Genomic DNA, 23,138 nt, shown 5'->3' on the forward strand with positions numbered 1-23,138 from the left:
GAAGCCTTTTTTTAGTAGCTTGTCAGCTGTTCTAGACAATCGTTTCTGCTTATGTTTTCTTCCAAATTTGTGTTCACATGAGCAAGCTTTTAAAGATGATAAGCCAATTTAAACATTCAAGCCATGTCAGAATGTTAGAACTGTGACTAGTAAAAATAACTTGGGGCTGAAATGAGCTGCTAGTGAGGAATTGCAAACTTGCACTTTCTGAGATGATGTTTGACAAATACTGGTGGTGAAAAATAAAGAAATGAGAGCTGTCGAATGCTGAGATTGAGCCCCATGCTCGAACATTGATAGAAACTTGATGTAGTTGGGTGTAGAATGTTAAGTAAACATACATACTTGTCTTCTGCAGCGGAATGAGATGTTTTCATGTGCTTTTGGCGCTAAGCAACTTAACAGTGATCCATAACAAAGACTGTTTATGGATTATAAAGTATGTATTTATGTGTATCAGTCTTACAGCGTTAGCTTGGTGGGAGTACTTAATATGTGCTGGTAGCTCCCATAGCTGATAAAACTGTTGGATCTCAATGTTTTTCTTCCAAAAGTTGGGCAGAGCAGTTGCTTGCCTCTCTTTAAGCAAGAACATATGCTTTTAAGAAGTACACTGAAAAGAAGGCATCAAGATTTCATCTTCCATGCTAGTACTGAAACTAAATATTTAAAAAGTAAACCAAACAAAAACTGCACACAGATAACCCCCAAAACCCCGCTCAAAACCACACCACAAAACCACAACCTCATTTTAGGTTTTCAGGGGAAGGTCTAAAATGAACAGATCAAGTAAGTTTTTCTACAAGTGCCATAGTTTCTACTCTGAAACCTGACAAATTAATATTTCCATGAAAGAAAACCAAACCTGCAAAACAAGCACATGAATTGTCAACAAAACCTTTTAATCTAGACCACATCATCTGGTTTCTCAAAGTGAAGGAATGTATGCAAGAAGCATAAATGTCAGAGTTCATCAGAACAAACCTATTTCTTGGGAAATAGATGTTCAGCTTATGTACTACTCAAAAGGCTGCTTTTCTGAGGGGGTAAAAATAGATAGAAGTAAGAACCTGTTGTTGTTATTTAAAACTAGTACTTCTTTTCCCTTTCAGAACTGTCTAATACTTCTGTTTCAGGCAACAACTTTCTCCCTGTCCTGCTCTGTCCCATCATACCCTTCCATGACTTTTCCATTCCATGCTTCTAGTTTTACATAATGTCTGGGAGGCACACAGACTTGGAGCTGAGAGGTAGCAAGAGGGAGGATAGCATAAGTTCTCCTTTCTTCCTAAAATAACTGATTTACTGCCATCAAAGAAACAGATACTATTTTCTCTGGGTCAGTTCCTCCAATAAAACAGAAAAAAAAGGTTAGTAGGCAGCAGCTATAAAAATGTGCTCCTACTCAACCAACCTGAGGTCCCATAGCCTTAGAAAGACTGGTATGGACAAACTCTAATGTTGTTGGTCCTGCTGAAAGGAAACCTCCTTGCCTGTCCAACTGCTGGCTCTTGCCACTTTCTCTTTTGTGTAAGTAATGTACCAGCTTAGCAGTAGCTTCAGCTATTTGCTGAACAGAAACAGGGAGAACTCCTAGTTGGAGTTCTTTTGATGCACAGCCTGGATTGCTTTATGAGTGTGTGGATACAAGTCTGAAGAAGAGCTCTTGGAAAGGAGTGCTGCTGTTTCATCTGATAGCAGTGCTGCTTTGTTACATTAAATTCACAGTTTTTCATGAAGTCATACTTTACAGTAACAGGATTGTGTTCTCAGGTAGTGTAAGCAAGAAATCTGTGTGCTTTGAATTGTTTAATGACTTGTTTTATAAACCTGTCTAAAATTTGAAGTAGAGAGAAGTATATAATGGTGATTAATGGTTTGTTTCCCACACATGTGCTGGAATATAGCTGGTGATAAAAAAAAAAAGGGAGAATTGAAGTGTAATTGCTCTATTTTATAAATATTTTATATTTTACATTATATCATGTATATAAGATACTGTATTACATATGTATGTATATATTTTTCTGATAAATGTTTCTGTGAAATAGTCATTTGTATAACAATATGTTGAATGCTGTTAGCCACAAAGAAGAGAACTGCCTCTTTGTGATGTTGAAATGTTGTACCACTCTAAAAGCTTTTTTTGCCACAGCTTCATCATGACTTCCCACCTGCTCTTAGGTTTTGAATTAAAATTCTTTATTTATTTAAGATGCAATGTCCTTCCTATGGCATTTGAGGAAAGGAAGCATCAGCAGATGCTTAAGGTCCTCAATATTTAGCAGTAAGAATAAAGCAATACTAGGAAAATAAATATTTTCAAAGAAAGGCTTTAGATATTCTTTGTTCATATTAAAAATGGAAAATATAAAAAGGTGCTTGCTTTTAAGTTTAGTTTGAAAATGCTATGAAAATCTATAATTGGAAATTAGGAAAAGCATTGCCAGCAGGTTCAGGGAAGTGATCATTCCCCTTGGCTCAGCCTTACTGAGGCCACACCTGGAGTGCTGAATGCAGGTTTGAGCTACCCAAATGCAAGGGAGACCTGGACAGACAGGAGTGACTCTAGTGCAGGACCATGAAGATGATTGAGGCTGTGAAATGTATGGCATAAGAGTCGAGTTTGAGAGAGAGAGAGCTGTTTCCACCTGGAATGGGGGGAATCCTGCAATGTATATAAATACCTGATGGTAGGAAATGGAGGAGGAAGCCAGATTCAGTGGTGCCCACTAACAGGACAGAAGACAACAGCTACACTCTGAAATATGGCTAATACGCAAGAAAAACAAACTCTAGGGGTTTTTTTGAGGAGGTAGATTCTCTATCCTTGTAGATGATCAAAGCCCACCTGCACATGTTCCAGTCCACCCTGCTATAGCTGATTCTGCTCAAGTAGAGGAGTTAGATTAGATAATCTTGGAAGTCCTTTCCAAACTCAGCAATTCTGTGATATACTCCAAAACAAAATGATGATAGGAAGCTTTGGCAGCCTCAGGCCAGAATGAGTATCTGCTTCAAACCAGATTAAGGCATATTAACCTTGAAGGTTTTTCTTCAATTTATTTTGGTCTTTGGTATCAAACACAGTCATTTAGGCACAGTTGTCATCATCCCTGAAACAGAAGTGTGATTTTGTTGATTTATGAAAATTATCAAAGATTAGCAAAACTAGTGTTACAGTAGAGTGGGAAACACAATTGACTAACTATCTCTAAGTGATAGCAGGGATAAAGTTGAGTGGTTTTGATATATGGATTATGAGAGATCGTAATATTTCTTTTTCAGTAATTAATTATATGTCTCATTGGATGCTATTTCCACTTCTATTTTTATATTGATAATAGATTACAGGCACTTTTGGAGAAGGAAACAATCCTATGTAATACAAAAATGGGGCTTTTTTACATGCAATAGAACTATCCCACAAATTTTAAAGTAGATCTGATCTTTAAAACTCCTTTTAACTGTTGAATAAGGACTAGTTATATTCATTTTATTCACAAGGCCTTAAAAAGTTGGGAAGAAAGATAGCATATTTTCTTTTGAAAATTCAGTGGGTTCTGTAAGCAGAAGTTGCAAGCTTAGGTCTTTTCCAAACTGCAGAATAAACCTTTTTTGTAACCTGGTGTACTTTAAAGTGGATCTGTTGTAATGCCTTGGCAAGTACTTGGTAAGTACTTGCCATAGGAAGTCTAGTTTGTAAAAAGATTTGAGATCAACTGGAAAGTCAGTCTTGGTATCAAATGACTGTCCTGTGGTCCATGTTATCTTTTAAGGAACTAGAATTCTTGAAAATGCTCATGCAGTAAGAACCACAGCATTGTTAATTTATTTGAATTAGAACAGAAATGTCTTTACACCCAGGAAGTGTGTGGTTTGCCAGTGGTCAAAACTAGTTAGTGCAGGAAAGTGCAAACAAAAAGCCAAGGTTTACATCCTCTTTAAAGATGGGTGAACTGTCCATAGTGTGAAGAAAGTACTCAGTTTTTAGTGAACTGTTTTAAGCCCCAGAGAGACTAGAGACTGAAGATAGTCTACTAGTTAGAATGTCTCACCTGCTAATATTGCTATTTTACAGATTGTGGTAAGGTTTGTCAGTGCTGGGGGTGTCATATGGTTGTGTAACTTCATTCAGTACTTCATTCAATACTTCATTCATGGTCTGCTCCATTATCAGCCTGTATGACTAAATCAGCTGTTGTTCAGCAAAACAGTGATGAAAAAGATCTGTGGTAAAAAAAAAATTATTTAGTTTTTAGAATATCTCATGCAGAAATAAATTAATTGTGACTTGTGACTGCTTTAAAAGACTTGTTACCAATCAGTATACAAAAAAAAAGCCCAACCAACCAAAAAAAGCAGTATTAATCTTACTTTAACCCATTCTGCACTACCAGCTCAAATGTCTCCTCTGCTGTGTATTGAAAGAAATTATCCTGCACAAATGAATGCTATTTACAGATCAACTTCTATCATCATTTAGTGTGTGTGTTTTTTGTTTTTTGATGCTTATCCATCTCTGTTTCACAAGAACTTCATTGCTAACTCAAAATATTTATCTACTCAAAATGTTTATCTAGAAGCAACAGAAGAAGTTTCATTGGACAGTCCGGAGAGGGATCCAATACTTTCACCAGAACCTACTCCTGCAATCACTCCTGTAACACCTACTACATTAGTAGCTCCCAGAATGGAATCAAAAAGCATAACAGCCCCAGTGATTTTTGATAGATCCAGAGAAGAGGTATGCAGTAAACTTCTAAATTACGGAAATGTCTTACATGGCATTTTAAGCTTTTCCTTCTATCGAAATGCCAGTTCCTCAATGTTGCCTCATAGCAGCATTCGTTGCTAAGGATAAGAATGTAAGAGAAAACGTATTCTGTTTATTTTGCATATGAAGTTTATTGTGAATTTGACTCATGAAAATACCATAAGAATTCACTACTTAGGTGATTATATTGGAGATCTCTAGTGTGAGGAGTAAGAAATTCTCTTCCTTCAGAACAGGTATTTTAAAAGTATTTGTAGGAGTAAGCTATGAGCTTGATACGTGAGAAATGTTAATAACTTAAAATAACTCCTACTAGCCTGTTACAGGCTTCAACTTGGATTTCCGAAGCTGTTTTTAGTGGGGAAATGGAAGAAGCAGTTTTTAGTGTTATCCTGCATAGTAACATACAGCTGAGGATAATGGTAGTTTAAATGTTGCTGTGTGCATTTGATGTTCCAGTCAAAGCCTTGGAGCTGCTGAATGCCATTCGTTCTGGAGAGTTCTCTTACTGGACAGTGGCTTTGCTAAATGAGTTTGCTAACAAGACCTACCTGTGACTCGATGATGGCTGCTTCCCCGGATATCACAGAATGGCATTTGTTTCTGATTTTATCCCCTTCAGCCCTAGTAACTGTCCCTTCTGCCATGGTTTTTCTTAAGATCTCTCATTTTTATCAAATGTATGTATTACATGAAAGATTATGAAATTCTGGGAGATTAGAACTTAGACAAGTATCAGAAAATTCTTGATCTGTTGCATTTCCCTTCTGAAGCTCTTCTGCTGCAGATACCATTAATGAAAAGGAATGCCTGTCCTTAGATTAGAGGCACATAGAAATACTGGGAATGAGAGTGGTTGTGAACCACAGCATCATTGTAGGTCATACAATGAACGTACCCCTAAGTTAAATATTTACTAAAATTTTTTAGACCAGCAAATTCTGAGTCTGCCATACTAAGAGCTTTTTTACAAGGCCTTAAAACTAAAATTGTAGAACCAGTTAGGTTGGAAAAGACCTTTAAAATCACTGAGTCCAACTGTAAACCTGGCACTGCCAAGTTCACCACATGAACTTAGTTGCAGTCACAGTCAGTGTTAGAAATTATAGTAACGTTGGACACTGGCAGTGTTTTTTAATTATACAAACATACCAACTTTTTCTCCTCCTTCCTCTATACTGTTATCCTTGTAACCATGTATATAAGATGAGTGCGTGTTACCTTTCTAAATGTGGCAAATCTTTTTCCTAGATTGAAGAGGAAGCAAATGGAGATTTGTTTGATATAGAAATCAATGTATCAGACCCAGAGAAAGTTGGTAAGTTCCTTGAGCCTAGCATTTCAGACTGTCTTATTCTCTGAAGACTATTCTTAAATTTCAGCATGACTTCTTCACTTGTCTTTTGACAGTTTTTGCTATCTAAATGGAAAACTATTTAATGTATATTTCGGAATAAAAAGTGTATGGCAGGATAACCATACCTTGCCCTGGCATAAGTATCTTCATTTTCTTACAGGAGATGGCATGAATGCTTATATGGCATACAGAGTAACAACAAAGGTAACTAGTGCAACAAATACTTGTAGATAACTTTGTGTCATAGCTAAAATGGATCAGTAATTCATAACAATTTTTTTTTTTTTAAGACATCACTATCAATGTTCCACAAAAATGAGTTCTCTGTTAAAAGAAGATTCAGTGATTTTCTTGGCTTGCACAGCAAATTAGCAACGAAGTACATGCATATTGGTTATATTGTGCCTCCAGCTCCAGAAAAAAGTATTGTAGGTAAGTGCAGTTCCTGTAAGGTGACACTTAAGTATTGTAATAGAAATTACTTTACTGGACAAATACTGCTTAGTGATGCTCAGGTGGTCCAAATGTTCTTCATGCTCTGTATTTTTAAACAGTTCAGGTTAAATTGGAAAGATATGTAATGGCCTCTTCCTAACTCAGACCAGTGTTGATAATAAGAAGGACATATGTCTTACTACATGGCCTTGAATTTCTTATCTATGATTCTTTCTTTGCTGTTGCCCTTCAAAAGCTGATTAGTCTATCGAAACAAAGATGTTAAAAAATTTATTTTTAGCCTGAGCTGTTATCAATTGCCTGCAGCATACAGAGCTCATACATATTCCACCTTCTAATACTGTCTGTTTCTTTTTATCATGGTGAATGCAAAACCTCTCATTAATTAATGCATTAAAACGACTTCAGTTTTATGATCTATAAATAGTAGAAGTTCTTCCAAAATAACTAAGCATTTAAAAAAGTAAAACCTGTTGAAATATTTTGCGTTACTCATAAATAGGTGATTTGACTCTAGAATGTTGTTTGATATGTAGAGAATAGCAAGAGTTCTTTTTCAGTAATTTAGTCTTTAAAGCTAACCAGAGCAGCAGCTTTTCACATAAGCAGCAGTAGGCAGACTGAGTAGATGTAGACAGCAGAAGGCTTGGGAAATTAAGGATTTTACTTCTGTGGGAAAAGATTTTATGGACACTTCTGTGGACTGCATTTTGAAGTCTGTGAGACTGAAAATGTTACCTGAATTTTTGGTAGTTCTTGAAAGAAATATGTGATTCCTTAATAACCAGTTTTTCATATAACAAAAATAAGTTTAACTTCAAATGCAAACAGGTCTTTTAAAGATGGAGTGAGGTTTTTGGTCACATCCTTTGGACAACATTTAAGGCATTTATGACAGCATTCATTTACATGGAAATGTAGAGCTTGCATCACAGTCAGAATCACCTGTAAGACAAAGCTTAGACTGGATTTCAGGTACTACTTGAACAAAACCAGCATTAAAATTGATACGCCTGGAAGTCTGTAAAAAGGTTCGACTTACTGCAGTGTAAGCAAGTACTGGCTGCTGCTTCAAATCCTTGTATAGAGACTTTTTTAAGCTACAAGTAGGTTGGGAAAACTCACAGATTCTGTAGGACATTTCAAAGGAGCATGAGACTCTCTCTTTAAAGTTGAACTTCACTGCATGGGTCTAAGTTGGTTCTGTTCAAAAGCATGTAGTCAATACATTTCTAAGCACTGGAACAGGCTGCCCAGGGAGATCATGGAGTTTCCCTCTCTGGAGACATTCAAAACACACCTGGACATGTTCCTGTGTAACTTGCTCTAACTGACCCTGCCTTGACAGCAGGATTGCACTAGATGATCTCAAGAGGTCCCTTCCAACCTAATAATTCTGTGATTCTGTAACTCTGGAGAAAAGAAGGGATTGATTCTAGAGCATTTTAAAATAACTCATCTTTAAGCAGGGAGCTGACAAAGCAGCTGAAAGTTGATATGTAGTGTTTACATCACACGTGTTTATTTTTAAAGTCCTAATGCATAATGGTGTACATTCAGTGTTATGCAGTGCCTATTGTACAAAAGTCCGTAGTCTGTTCATTCTGTTACGATGTTGATAACACATGGAGTTTTAAGCTCCAACTTTATTTTGGTGATGAGTGGGAGGGGCTGAAATTTTAGATCTTAGCTATTTTCAAGTGACTGTGGAACAAAGGATAAAAATGAGTCAGTGGTGAGTTAGAGTTGGGCATTCATCCAAACCGCTTCATTACTTACATACGCATGTGTGAAAGTCACGTTTTTTTCTTTTTTAAAGAAAATAATCTGTTAAATCATGGATCTTTTCTGTGAAGGATTTACATGGGTGCTTGGGCTTGAGAATCAACCTTTACACTTGCATTTAAATATGCTTATGTTAACGGAGAAAGAAACCTGGCATGAACTGTCAATATCACAGATTAAGGGTTCCTCATACTGTTCATTTGATTACATATTCATTTTTTTCCCTATGAACTTCTGTTCAAACTTCAAAGGTGAAGGATTTTTTGTATTAAACACAGAATTTCTTGCTTTCTGCAGTGCAATATTAATGTATAGTAATACTCTAATGCAAAAAAGAGAGGTATGTGAATTACCTCAACTTTGTTTGAATACTTTAATCCTTCTACTTTAAGACATACTTGATTTTACAGATAAATTTGTGGATTTACAGTTACATTACACTGTTTAGTATACCTTTGAAAAAAATGCCTATCAGATTTATTTTCATTATATTGCAGAGAAAGGAAAAGCTAAGGCTCCACAGAGAGGTTAAGGGTTCTTCCTTGTTTCTGTAAGGATGCTATTTGTCCCTTCTGTGGGTTACTGTGCGAAGCTTGTAAAGCCAGAAGGGAGATGGGACAAGGAACAATACTGGGAGCTGTTGACCTGGCAGGTCACAAGAGTACATATTCAGAATCTCAGATGTAGACCTTTTAGTTGGAGAAGCACAAAACTAACAGGTCAGAAATACACTACAGCTAGTAATAAGATGTCCGGACTATCATAAAATACTGTGTTTTAGGAAATAAGAAAAATTTGAATGTCCAGTGTTTCATGGTGTTTTTAATAGGACTCAGGTTGCTTAAAATCTCTTTAGGTCTTTAGCATGAAAATAGTGACCTCAGTCTGACAGTTTTAGAGTTCTTCTGATGCTCAGATTGAGTGTATTTCCCATACCATGACACATCAATAGCTGGCTCCCCATCGTAGTTTTTTGGCCATTCTCATCTTGGTTAGAGGAAGCACTGTAAAACTGCATACATTTTATTCTGCTGATTTCATTCTTCATTCAGTTTGTAGTTGTTTAGAATTTTCAGAACTTGTTAGCTTGCCTGAGTGGACTGAAAAATTACTAGTTTTAGAACTTGGAAAAATAGTAGAATGAAAATATTGGTCATAAGCTTACCAATGAATAGGCTTACAACCCGAGATTTATTTTTCTATTCTGCTTTATGTGGTTAACTGTTTTCTTCTTCAGAACATGAGTTACCAGTTAGACTCTGATTGGCATTTAAATTGTCTTCATAAATGCAAATTAACCTAGTTTTCCACAACTGTTAGTCACAATTAATATGTTATGTGAAATTACATATTTCACAGAGCTGCTTCCACAAAACCATGTAACGTGAAGTGTTGATTTTTTTTTTTCTGTTCCTATGTAGTGTTTTTCATTGTAATTTGAATTAAATATGTAAACTTAGGTGAGCTTTATCTTCTAATCACATCACTTATGTTAATGAGTTAATTAAAATCAATATGATGCCATTTTCTTCAAGGCATGACCAAGGTTAAAGTAGGCAAAGAAGATTCTTCATCTACTGAATTTGTAGAGAAAAGAAGAGCCGCTCTAGAAAGGTAATGTCTGTATCTAAGTAAAATTTATTTAGGCTCAGAATTACTTGTAGTGTACTACGTAGGCTCTGTAATTGAAACATGGGCCATCTGTACTTAGATGAATTCTGGAGGCTGTATACAGTTGTCGAATTTTTTGTGTAGAAATTGAATAATCCCCATTAATAATAGGAAACATAGGCTTATTGGTAGAAAAGATTATGGATAACTTGTTTCAACTTAAGATTGTACAGATTCAGTAAGTAAAACTATCTTTATCAGCTTATTTAGATGTTTGTGGTTGAAGGAATTAAGGCACTTACAGCAGCTTATCTGTTCTATAGCAAACCAACTGTTGGGCAGGGAGATGAGTGAAAGGGTCACTTGAAAGTCAAATGGCCTCCTGGGTACGTATATTGATGACATTGATGTGACTAGCTGGATTTTGGCCTAAGAGATATGTTTTGGCCTAAGGTGTCTGTCACCCAGTGCTGGCATACAGCTGATACTGTTCAAGTGTCTTCATCATGGAAAGGTCCTGTCCCTGGTATACTGCCACATTAACTTCTACTTGATGCTGAGTATAGAACAGGGAAAGAAAAGCTGAGCGATCTAGTGTGTAAAATAGTTGCACTGCAATCCTTAGCTTCTATAGGAAGAAAAATAAGGATCTGGTGGTAATACCTAATGGAGGATAGATAACAAATTACACTTTGTATCTAAGCAGCAATGCTAAAAACCCACTCCAAGGAGTTGCATTGATTTTTACTTTTCTATGTGTGTGCATCAGTCCTTTAGAACTAAATGTGTTGATGACTGTAGTATATCCAGCATATAAGTAGTTCATACCTGGATCATAATCAAGTCACTTGTCCAAGATTTCCTTTAAATACCAGAATTACCTGTAACAAAAAGGCTTGTCCGCTGCACTATACATTTTTTTTTCTGGTGTAAATTGGATGTTATTAAAGGAGGAGATTTTTATTCAGCTGTTGAAAGTATGAAGTATAATATTTTACCACTGTGCAACATACAGTTATGGTAGGTCCCATGTTAAGGACTTTCTGGTTTAAAGAAACTGTTATAAACCAATGCCTGACCTTTAGTATGTTATACTGTGGTATGGAGTGCGTGGCACTGTATTATTTTCAGTCACACACATTATATTTGTTTTGTTATCTGATATTTTAATTTTTAAAATCATAGGTATCTACAACGAACAGTAAAGCACCCAACCTTGCTACAGGATCCAGATTTAAGACAGTTCTTGGAAAGTTCTGAGGTATTTCAGTTCTTTTAATTTCTCCTATTTATTTCTAGATATAGTAACCTACTTAAATAATGGTGTGCCTCTGGCTCTCATAAAGCTAAGCAGTAGTGACAAAAAGCTATTTGCTGCACAGTGACTTTTCAAGTGAGTTGGTCTGTCCAGTTCTGAGTGAAACTTGTCATACATGGTGGAAGTCTATAATTGATGTTACTGATTATTAATTAAGATCAAGAATTAAGCTGGCTTGGAAGCAACTCTCTTGCCCCCAGGAGTTCAGTGTAAGCTGTATGGGTAGGATAATGTGAAAATGCTAGCAATGCTGCTGGCCAGGCTGGGTGTTTTGTGAATAGAGGACTTCAGTCCTCTGTACTATCAATCTGGCACCTTTCACAATACTAAGTATATTGTTAAAGATACATGATATCTCTTTATAAATATTCATAGTGGTTTCACTGTAATACTGAACTGTCTTTTGGCTAATGTCAGTATCTTAGTTATACTAATAAGTCACAGAGGCCTCACTGCTGATAAAAGCATCAATAGATAACGTACAGTGGGTTTGTCAATGCTACAGATGGACAAAACATCATATAAAGGGTAGATGGTCTGATAATGGGGGCCACCTTGTATGGCATATGGCATATTCAATCTAGCCTGAGTAATAATATCAGTTAAATTTAAAGTTTGTTAACTTACCTCTAAGAATTTCTCAGTACCTATGCAGATAACACAGTTCTCATGATACACTTGAGGTAGGTTTTGAAATACACCCTATATTGAAAAGCAAAAAGTCATCAACCTTTTGTAATCAGCACATAGTGCATGTCTTGCATTACAGATAAATGTTTTACAGAATTTCTTTTTTCTAATTTGTTGTAAATCTAAGCTTTTCTTTTCCTGTAGTGGCAGTTTGTTCTTTGTAGTGTAGAGGTGGCTAGTTAGGACTAGCCTGGCTAGTTCATAACAGCTTTGGACAAGTGGGTTGTTTGTTCCATTTAAATGTAAAGTTGTAGAAGAAAAGTAAATAGTCTATATTTTTAAGTTTTCCTCTTGAGAATGTAAAAGTAGTAAATCTGAGGAATTAGATTCCACTATATTGAAACACATAGGAGCAAAGAAAACACTATATCCTTTTCTTTCCCCCTTGTGCCCAGTTAAACCTCCATCCTTTTAACCAGTCTGTTTGCCCTTATTTGTCATTCAATTCCAGCTGCCGAGAGCGGTTAACACCCAGGCTCTGAGTGGAGCAGGAATATTGAGGATGGTGAACAAGGCTGCCGACGCTGTCAACAAAATGACAATCAAGATGAATGAATCGGATGCAGTAAGAGCTGATTTTTCGGCTTGAATAATGAGACGAATTAATGAGCCTCAACAATTGCATTTTAAAGCTGTAGAAGTGGAAAATGGGTTATTAATTTGCTTATTGGCTTGAATTCTTAGCTGTATAAGTTGACCACCCTGGCAGTACCTGGATAATTTGCTTCCTTAGAACCAGAAATGTTGTTGGTAATCTAATTTGTAATGCTTGACTCTTTCATCTTTTGTCAGTGGTTTGAAGAAAAACAGCAGCAATTTGAGAATCTGGATCAGCAACTTAGGAAACTTCATGCCAGTGTTGAAGCATTAGTCTGCCACAGAAAAGGTAACCTAACTTCTGTGTGACTGCGTGAACTTCAGGAAATGATGATGAAACAAGAGCTTAGCACGTGAGAGCTCTTAACTAATTAATAGAGATATGCAATATATTTTAATGCACAGCTCTTCTATTTGTACTTTTTATTTTAAACTGCTCTAGTACTTTTTAAATATCTTTTTAGTCTTAAATTTAACCAGAATATCTGTCATTGTTAGAGTTACTTTATTGGTTTAGCATATTTTTTTTCCATTGCACCCTTTCAATACCACACCTGTACCAGGTGATTCCACTACAGTAGACATCCATAAATTTAAGTCTCATGGCAAGAGTAATTTCTTTCTGAACAAAAAGTGGCTGCATAAATTCATTTAAACATCTTTTGGTTCAAGGAAGATTTGTAGTTTTGATTTATAATTCAAGGAAGACTATGAGTGTGCTTTCTGACACTATTGTGTTAAAATATAGTGTCACCTTTGAGCTCTTTCAAAGGTACATGAAAATGTCATAAGTTGCTTTCTCATAATTCTAAGCTCACATTGCTCTCTCCAGTAAAAAAATCTTTAGCCAGCTGTCCTCAAGGCTAAGGAGTATTTAAGAAGTAGTGGAAAATGGAAATCTTGGTTTACTGTTGATTTGACGCCTGATTATAAATTTGAAGTGTTGGTTAGTTTTTTTAAGAGTTGTGTTTGAATTGTAAAGGTTTCAAATATCCGAAGACATTTTCCTTCTGCAATCACTTCTGATGTTCTGATGATTCTGCGGGAGTAGCAGAGCTGGAAACAAACCTGCATTTTTAGTCCTGAAGTAATTTGGACTAAACATTTGTTCAAAGGTCCTTCATAGAACTTAACTTTGTACGGGATTACTTACATAGGGTTTGATGAGATAATTGTGCCAGTATCTGTTAATAAATAAGCTCAGAACTACCTCCACAGATGCTGATATGTGAGGATTGTTTGTTTTTTATTCTAAAGCATGGCAGATGTGGCAATACATTACAGTATGCACAGTAGAAGTTACTTAAGAGTCAATAAAACCTTCCAACAGAAATAAATTCCACTCATGGGAATGGTGGTTTTGTGAAAGAGTTGTTTTTTTTTTTTTCTCTCTGAACTTAGTGGAACAACTGTGCTGTAAACCTGTTAAAATTGTTCTGATTTTGCCCTGTGGGTGACTTGGCTTTTTTTTTTGTGGTCTTGAATATTCTCTGAGCTAGGCAGTTGAATAATACTGAAGTGACATTTTTTTCCATGTCTTTTGCTTGACAGATTAAACATGATGTTAACAGACTCAGCAAAACATTTACTGATCAAGAGTTTTTTGCATAGGAGTCTTTCTCCTAAATGTGGTTTCACTGTGGTCTCCTTGTGTATTTTATCATGATCTTTAGCTTCTGTTTTTCCATTGGTGAAGTTAGGGTTGAAATCGGGCAGAGGTCTCTGTTCCACTGATCTATGCCACAGAGTAATATAACAAATTAACTATGTTGTACTGAACATTACTCCTGTGTTTCAGAGCTTTCAGCCAACACAGCTGCCTTTGCTAAAAGTGCTGCCATGTTAGGTAACTCTGAGGATCACACTGCCCTATCTAGAGCTTTGTCTCAGCTTGCAGAGGTTGAGGAGAAGATAGATCAATTGCATCAAGAACAAGCTTTTGCTGATTTCTATGTGTTCTCAGAGCTTCTTGGTGATTACATTCGTCTGATTGCTGCAGTAAAAGTGAGTACTACTAGGAAAAATACTGATTTTGCCTTTGAAGTCACATTCTCAACTTGCAGATTCAGGGTAAATGAATGGGTGCATTTGCACATGTTATTACACAGTTAAGACAGTTAAGTTTTTTGCCTGAAGTTGTAGCTGAGTAAAATGAATGCATTCATGATCAGCTACTCCAGTGATAAAAATAGTTGGGATCGAAAATGTGAATGGAGTAGTAAGGTCCCAAGAAAATGCAAATCTACTTTGAGCAGTACCAATTGTATACATTATTTGGGGACACTGAACTGTACTGTGTTTAGCATACTGTACCGGCTTCTTTCAGATTATTGTTACACTATGCTCATAAATTTTTAATAACATAATTCACTGTATTTGGTAGATAGCCAATAGTTTCTGTAAATAAGAAAAAAATGCAATTTGTGGATCTGCATCTCATTAAAGAAAATATTCAATTTAGACGTAAGCATGCTGTCAAATGAAGTAACAGGAGACACACTAGGTTTTTTTGAGTGTACTTCACACAAAATCAAAGAGAATTTGCTGAGTTGGAAGAGACCCACAAGGATCATAAGTCTGACTCCTAAGTAAATGGCCCATACAGGGTTGGAACCTGCAACCTTGGCATTATTAGCACCATACTCTAACCAACTGAGCTAGTCTCCAGCTCTATTCAGAATTACTTTTTCCTACTGGAAATCTAGATAGCTCTTACAATTCCAGTTGTTTAATAAATTTATCTGTTCTTACAGGGTGTGTTCGACCATCGAATGAAATGCTGGCAGAAGTGGCAAGATGCTCAGGTCACTTTACAAAAAAAACGTGAAGCTGAAGCAAAGCTCCAACTTGCCAACAAACCTGATAAATTGCAGCAAGCTAAAGATGAGATAAAAGAGGTAATGCTATCAAAGATTATGTTGGAGGTTGGACATGCTGCATTAGCTCATTCATTCTGCATTAATGCTGCTTTATACCATTTTTATTTACAATCACTTACTTATTTGCCATTTTCCATATTTACTGAAATTGTTAAAAGGAATTTATTTAAATTCCAAGTATGTGCAATTGTTACTCATTGTAAGATCTGTAAGGCAGCTAGTACTGTCTCTACGGAGTCTGGGAGATGGGAGGAGGGGAATATGTAAAAGGTAATGCTTTTAACTTTTAACAGATCGCTTGGATAGGCAGCGGAGCATTTCTATTTCTAATGCTAAGATAACTTGTCTAAGTCTAGCAAAAGCAACTAATAGGGAACTGTTCCCATGTTTTGCTTAATTGTGCAGCATATCTACCCATATATATATATGCATGTATATATGGTGTAATTTCAGTAAAAATAAATCTAACATGTTGAAGTGTCATAATTTATACACTTTTTCTGTCATGCTTCACTAAGGAAATTGAGGAGGTAGGACAACTTAATTATTTAACACTAATGTGTTCTAATTATGCTCCAGTACTCTCTATTAAATAACAGAAGAACATTATTGCAGATTTCAAGCTCTCTTACACAGTTGCTTTGTTTGGCTTCCTCATTGGTCACTAACCACATGCTCCTTTGTTCTTTTTGCCCTTCAATATATTTCACATACAGTAGTGAAGTTACTCATTAACTTGACTTTCTTTTTCTTAAAAAAGGCCTTTGCTTATTGAGAAAACTGAGTATCACTCCTGTGTGACCACATTCTTGCTGGTTGCCTCTTTTGATGTTACCCGTCCATTCACAGTGCATTTCCTGATTATTGGAAGTAGTAGGATATAGTGATCCTTTCCCAGTTCCAATATTAAAATAATTAATTATAATTTTTCTTAAGAACTTATTTTTCCTACTTTATTGGATGATTAGAGAAGGCTTTTAGTAAATACCCAATTTAAATGTGTCAGGTGAAAGTTCTTGCTGCCATTGAAATGTGTTTAGAGTTGCTGAATTCTGTAATAGTGGACCTTCTGGCAGAGAAATTGCAAGGTGGAAGCCTACGCAGCTTGAGCATCATCCATGACTCAGTTGTTTTTTTCATGGATAAAAGGGCAAAGAACAGTCCTAGAAATACCTTACTGAATGAGAAACTTTTTCTTGTCAGATACTGTAGGATAGCAAACTGTTATCCTGTGATAGTTCACATAAAACCTGGCATTTGGGCATGATGAAACTGGAATGTTATTGGATTCATTAGGCCTGTAGAGGCTTTCACAGAAGTCTCAGGCACTTCTAGTAGGTGTGGTAGGAAGGCATAGGTAGTCTTAATCTGCCTTTCCTTAACTGTGTTTTATATTGTTTGAGTTATCTAATAATTCTTTAGGCTATTCTTCCATGAAGGACATCCTATTATGACTTACTGCTTAATTATGTACATCTAAAAAGGCAATAAAGGGGCTCTGAATAAATATAAACTAAAAATACAAATATGGAGATGTTTATTGGAACATAGATAATGTTTATGTCATATGCCAATAGTAACTTGACACTGCATCACCAAATGATTTTTTGTAAATAAGTAGCACCACTGGATTGCTAACAGGATTATGCTACATTGACGCATGTTGCTTCCCTGCTGCCTCTTTCTGAGGAAGATAAATGTTACTGAATATATTCCCATGACTCAGGTAATATGTTGCGATTAACAGATACAGTTGCATTTTAAATAACTGCTAGCCTGCATGTGTCTGCAGTGTGAAGCTCACAGTGTATCTACACAGATAGCTTAAACTTAATGTAATAGATGTGTAAAAGCAGTTACAGGTTAATGTAGGTGATTATGATCTCTTCTTGTCTAGCTGCATGTCTTTTCACAGAAACGGAGATGCAGCCTAGTGTCAGGTACTGTTACATAAATGCCATGCTCTCAATATGGCAAAATCCTATAAGAAATGTTTCTTCCTCTGCATTTTCCTCTAGTGGTCTTCGAACCTACAATAACATTTCTATTCCTGCTTTCTATGGAAACAGCTTCCACAAGAAGGCTTGTGCTTTGGCTTCCTAAAGCAATGTGTATTCTGTTTGGAAAGCAAATAAACACATCCTCAGTAGCTTTTCAACAAAAATGTGACAGGGATAATTATATACTTGCTCGTAGGCAAACATGAAGATTTAATCATCTCTTCTGGAATCAGGAAAGTACAGGGAACTAACCTTTGAGACTGTTCCATGCTGGATTGGACAGGTTTAGATTCTTTTTATATGATATTTGTAAGGGGAATAGCAAGTAAAGCCTTAGATATCCATTTTCTTTTCTAAAGAATATTTTTAAAATGTTAAGTGTTCTTAATAGCCGTACTAAGATATTTTTACATTTTATCTACAGATAGCATTACTTAAAGATACTGTTGTTGTAACATCCTATTATGTAAATTTGAAATTATTGTAAGGCTTTCTCTTAAGCAGGCAAAAGAAAATCAAACAGGTCCTTTTAGTTCATCAATATGAACTTTTAGACTATTAATATGCTAAAGAAAGTTCAGGTACTGGAAAACTGAATGAACAACACAAACTCTTACCTCTGCATATCTTTCCTTTGCCAGTGGGAGACAAAAGTTCAGCAAGGGGAAAAAGATTTTGAACAGATCTCCAAAACCATTCGCAAGGAAGTGGGAAGATTTGAGGCATGTATAATTTTGTCCAACTAAATGACAGTTTTACTTTTGAGAATATGACATTCCAAGTAAAATCTGTTAAGAGGTTAATATTCCATAATTTATTTATTAACAGAAGGAACGAGTGAAAGACTTTAAAACTGTTATTATCGAGTACTTAGAGTCGTTAGTGCAAACACAACAGCAGGTAAGATAAATTTTAAATTTTGTACAAGTTAATATTTAATATATTCCATACTAGGTTATTTAGAAGAAGACAGGCTTTAAATATAGCAATTTCCAAAATATAAAGAACTGCTAGTCTGTACTGTACTGGAGAATGACATGATGATCACAGTTTCCCAGCTATTGCTATACTCCCTTGCAGAGCTGTAATTCAGGGAAGCAAGGGAGGAGCTCTCTCAGGGATATGGGCAAGCGAAGGGTCTTGTAATCTTCCAAAACCAAAGCAGTATTTCCACTTACAGATTGGAGTACATTGTAATCAGTATGTACTTACACTTACTGAAGAAACTTTGATACTTAAATGTTTATTGCTTTTTTTTAAAAGTATGAAATCATATCATTGAATATTTAAAGCATTAAAACAGTTTCCAGTGTCTAAGAAGTAGGTCTTGTTCCCCAAAAAGTGTTCAGATGCTTTCTTTTGTTCATTCTAGGAATATAACCCTCCACCTTTGTTTAATTAAAAAAAAAAAAAGTTATCCTTAGAAGTAAGAATAGCAGATTGAGCTTTCCTAAAAATTCTGTATAATTATATTCTGTAGCATTGTACTCAACATGTGGTTACATACCTATAGCTATATTAAGCAGATTTGTATATTTATTACCTGTGTTTTTTCTTGCACTATATAAAAACATGAATGAATAAGTGCCTATGTTCTTACTTTGTCTGGGAAGCAAGTTTACCTCAAGAGGAGGTAGGTATGTGTTGCGTTTTCCAGCATTTAGTACTTAACGAGCGATTTTTCCCTTCTCTTCAAGCTAATAAAATACTGGGAGGCATTCCTACCTGAAGCCAAAGCCATTGCCTAAAAGAAGAATATTCCAAATGACAAGACACTGAATATTTGTCCTGGATTAAACGAAATTCCACAGTGAAATCACTTTAAATCATCCAAATAAACCACTATATATTTTATTAATTAACGTGGCTTTTTTTATATACCACAGCGTTTTATTAACAAGCTGCATGTCCTGACCCTCTTTGAAGTGGACTGTGGCATGATGTTCTGCAATACATTGCTGAATTGAACACTATTGTGTCTTAATACTTGCACTCAAGTGTGCACTGCAAGGCCAGAAAGCTGATATTTTTGTTCTTTGCAATACAATGTTCTGTAGTATGTTTACCTGATCTTTATGAAACAAATTTAATTGCATTGATTAATGTTCACTTAAACATTCCTGTACAAAATCATGTTTTTGTGATTACAATAATAAAGGGATGTACCTTGTGAAACATTAAACGCTCTGTTTTCGTGTCTGGATACTTCCTGTTCAGAACAAATTGAGATTATATCCAAGAAAAAACAACATTTAGTAAAGAGTGCTGGAGAAGGTATTAAAGATCCACAAATAAGTATTTGTAGTAAAGTATTCTGTTTTTAATTCTGAATCTCTTCATTACAGGTATTCTTTTCACATTAATTTGTCACTGCCTTGGCAACCTGTAATGCATTAATACTCATAGGGTCCAAAGACTGATGCTTGAGCAGCAGAGAGACATAAAGTGAAATCTTCAAGCGTTTACAAAGCCTCTGCAGAGTTAAAATCACTTGTATGGTCAAATACTACTGGACCTGATAAATTTCATCAGTTGTCTTCAGTGGTCTCAAGATACAAAAAAAAAAAAAAATTTGCAGTAATTCTGGGAATTAGGGAGGAAGAAAAGTAGGTAATTCATCTGCATGCATGTTAATTGTAAGAACTATCATTCTACTTGGATGTTCTTGAGTAGAAAACACATTTGCAGGGACTGGTTATCCCTTCTTCAAGAAATCAGAGCACCTAAACCTTTTTCTGAAATGTACAATATGAACATAGGATGTACTGTCCCGTCATTTTAACAATATACTGAGCTTGATAGTGGCATGTATTAGTATTAATATAACCAATTGTAGACAAATCTTAATCATATAAAATACAGGAGAAGCTGTTCTTTCAGCTAATCATAAGGCTGCAGGAAGAGCCCATGAATTTTTATTATTTGTGGTCAAATAAGAAAAAAAGAACACAATACTGTTTCTGGACAGATGGAAACCTAAATTTAGCTGGAAGATCGTACACTTTTTACAACAAAATTAGTGTAAACTTTACAGATTAGTGTCTTGTGTTGTTTCTCTATATAGTTCTGTTGATTCAGCATTTCTGTGAGTCTTCAAGGAAACTAGAAGGGGAAAAAAAACCAAACCAAAAACAACCAAACAATAAAACCCAACATCAACAAAACCACAAAAAAACCTTGGCAAGCCTTTATTAATCATATTTTTAAATGGTTAAATGCTAACACCTTAAGCTTGTAATATCTTATGCATCACTGTTTGTTCAGTCATTTATCTTGTAACTGCTTTTGGAAAAGCTCAAGTATGCAACAGATTTATGATGAAGAAACTGATGTAGGCATGACATTCTGTTAAATGTTATGATGTACTTGACTTTGGCTTGCTTTCTAATGAAAATTGAACAGCAACTTGAACAGCTCAATGTTATACTTCAAGTTTGTTCCATTGAGAGTGAAAATGGTATTTCCAGGACTAAAGAGTCAATTTGGACATGCAGAGCTCAAAATCTGCAAGCATATCCTTTCATGATCTTTTTCATGTGTTTATCCAGCTTTCTTAGCTCATGATCTTTTTTTTTTTTTTGCTTGTATCAGGATTAGAATTCAGTTGAATTATGGATCAGATCTCTTCTCTCTGTGATGAGAGAATACAAAAGTGCTTTCATATTAGTCTCCTAGTAGGATTAGTGTTACTGTGTGTACTAGACAACTGAAAACAAGAATGGGTTGTGTAGGTTCTTTTCTTAAAATCTGAAGCCTGTTGGGGAACAAAGGGATAATGGCATTTCTGGAGTTCAGTGTCACAGAGAGTTGGTTGCTCATACAAAAAATTGTAGGGTTTTTTTGCATCACAAGGCTAGCTTGAATAGAAGATTCAGATCAGCTGTCATATTTGGCTATCATAAAACTCTGGTTATTTCAAGAATCTGTTAATTTATTTTCTGTATTTTCCCACTCATTATGAAGATTGAAGGTTTGCTTATTGTCTTTCAGTAAGCAATTAACACCTAGCATTAGCAGACTTTTCTCAACCCAGGTGAATGGAGGTGTTGCTTAACTATTTCCTCTGTGAAGCTCATTCCCATACATTGTACTAAATTAAAGTGTTTCCATGAAACTCCAAGCATTGTACCACAGAATAACCACTAGCATGAACAAAATGATTGTTTGCAAAATCACAAACGGCACTTGAAATACTGAATAAAAGACAAGGTGCTACTGAAGTATAGTTTATATTTTAGGTTAAAATAGTTTGTAGATGTTAGCAACAATTTAAAATCATCCCCATTCTTCTATCCATTGTGTCAATGGTCCTTTTTGAATTAAAAATATATGACATGAAGTGGCTCAAATTGAAGACATTGTTCCTTCTTTCTTCAACTGATGTTCAGTGTGCAATAAGTCTCTGATTCTTTAGTCACTATCCCTTTTAAAACAGAATATTCTGCTTCCCTATTCAATATTCCTTTGTCTAACTCTCCTAAGTTATTTTCCCTCTAAAAGCCTCATATGGGAGTTTGTTTCAGCATCTGTGGAGCTCATGCCCCAAATATGTCAGTTTCTTTCAAATTGTGGAGATGAGTTGCTGGCTAGTATAGCCTGTGCATTTAAGTGAACAGTCAACATCCACTAAAATTATGTGTACAGTGAAATGATTGTCCTAAAGAAAAAAAATAGGAACAAAAAACCCCTTACATTTTCTTCTCTTCTTCCACTTTAGAGTAGAACATGCTGTGGAATAATTTTAATTTGTGGCAAAATATGAGTCCACTACAATTATGTAAAAAAAAAGTTCAGGATTATAACAGGTGAGGAGCTGAAGTTTCAGGTTGTTCAGGATGTTACTTGTTACCTGCTAAGATGATTTTACTTTTTTTTAAAATTCTTGTCTTCCACAGTTAAATCAGGGGTGAACTTGCTAATAATCTTTTGACTTCACTGGTAAAACACTACTTTTTCTTACTTTTTTTTTTTTCCCCAGATCACTGAGGAAGTGACTAACATAGGGAAGAGATATAAATCCAGATCTTTTTTCTGTCATTAGGAGAATTTATCATTAAGAAAGGACATCTCCAAAATGTACACAAAGCAACCTAGGCAGAATCCTTCTACCAGGATATTTATATGAAAACTAAAGTAAAAGAAATATGCAATGAAAATGGAAGGGCAAGAAAATACTTGAGATAAACCATATATCTATGGTTGACCGGCGAGTTTACTTAAAACCAGTCTTACTGGTTGCAATTGAAAAATCAACGAACTTAGGTTGTGATGTAATTAAGGAATATATCTTTTTTTATTCTGGCCTCTTGTTGTGATGGGTATTTTACTTATCACTTTTGCTATTATTTTTATATGGATTTCTTTGCTTCTATTCTGGAAATTAGCCATTTAGAAAGTCATTGAATCATGAGAATTAGTGGAAACTGATCTTTCAGCTTTGCCTATATTCATTCCTTTTTCTCTCCTGTGAACCATTCTAACATGACAAATGCTAAGTCCTCCCTCCCTGTACGAGGAATTGCACAGTGACTGCTTTGGAAAAAAAGAAATGCAGAAGTGGTCAATAAAGGGGGAGATTGTTGATTCATAGATTCATTTCTGTAATCATGGAAGGTTAAGGTAGAATCAGATGACAGGTAACAGTTAACAACTGGAGGGAGTATATTAT

General features: G+C 35.5%; 1 protein-coding gene across 2 annotated transcripts in view; it reads left to right on the forward strand.

The window, feature by feature from the left end:
• SNX2 (sorting nexin 2) overlaps positions 1-19,652 on the forward strand; it is a 31,136-nt gene extending 11,484 nt beyond the window's left edge. Inside the window, exons 3-16 of one of the 2 annotated variants that reach the window (XM_027652643.1) lie at positions 4,584-4,747; positions 6,029-6,095; positions 6,295-6,338; positions 6,425-6,566; positions 9,911-9,989; positions 11,172-11,247; positions 12,446-12,559; positions 12,787-12,880; positions 14,390-14,595; positions 15,345-15,488; positions 15,989-16,000; positions 18,112-18,192; positions 18,299-18,370; positions 19,168-19,652. In XM_027652643.1, the coding sequence (XP_027508444.1) occupies positions 4,584-4,747; positions 6,029-6,095; positions 6,295-6,338; positions 6,425-6,566; positions 9,911-9,989; positions 11,172-11,247; positions 12,446-12,559; positions 12,787-12,880; positions 14,390-14,595; positions 15,345-15,488; positions 15,989-16,000; positions 18,112-18,192; positions 18,299-18,370; positions 19,168-19,218 (1,346 nt within the window). In that variant the 3' untranslated portion in view covers positions 19,219-19,652. The remainder of the gene's footprint in view (positions 1-4,583; positions 4,748-6,028; positions 6,096-6,294; positions 6,339-6,424; positions 6,567-9,910; positions 9,990-11,171; positions 11,248-12,445; positions 12,560-12,786; positions 12,881-14,389; positions 14,596-15,344; positions 15,489-15,988; positions 16,001-18,111; positions 18,193-18,298; positions 18,371-19,167) is intronic. The other variant, XM_027652644.1, reaches the window with a different exon arrangement.
• The last annotated feature ends 3,486 nt before the right edge of the window (positions 19,653-23,138 follow it).

The sequence above is a fragment of the Corapipo altera genome, unplaced genomic scaffold (genome assembly GCF_003945725.1).
Source record: "Corapipo altera isolate COAL_440 unplaced genomic scaffold, ASM394572v1 61286, whole genome shotgun sequence".
In the NCBI taxonomy this organism is placed as follows: domain Eukaryota; kingdom Metazoa; phylum Chordata; class Aves; order Passeriformes; family Pipridae; genus Corapipo; species Corapipo altera.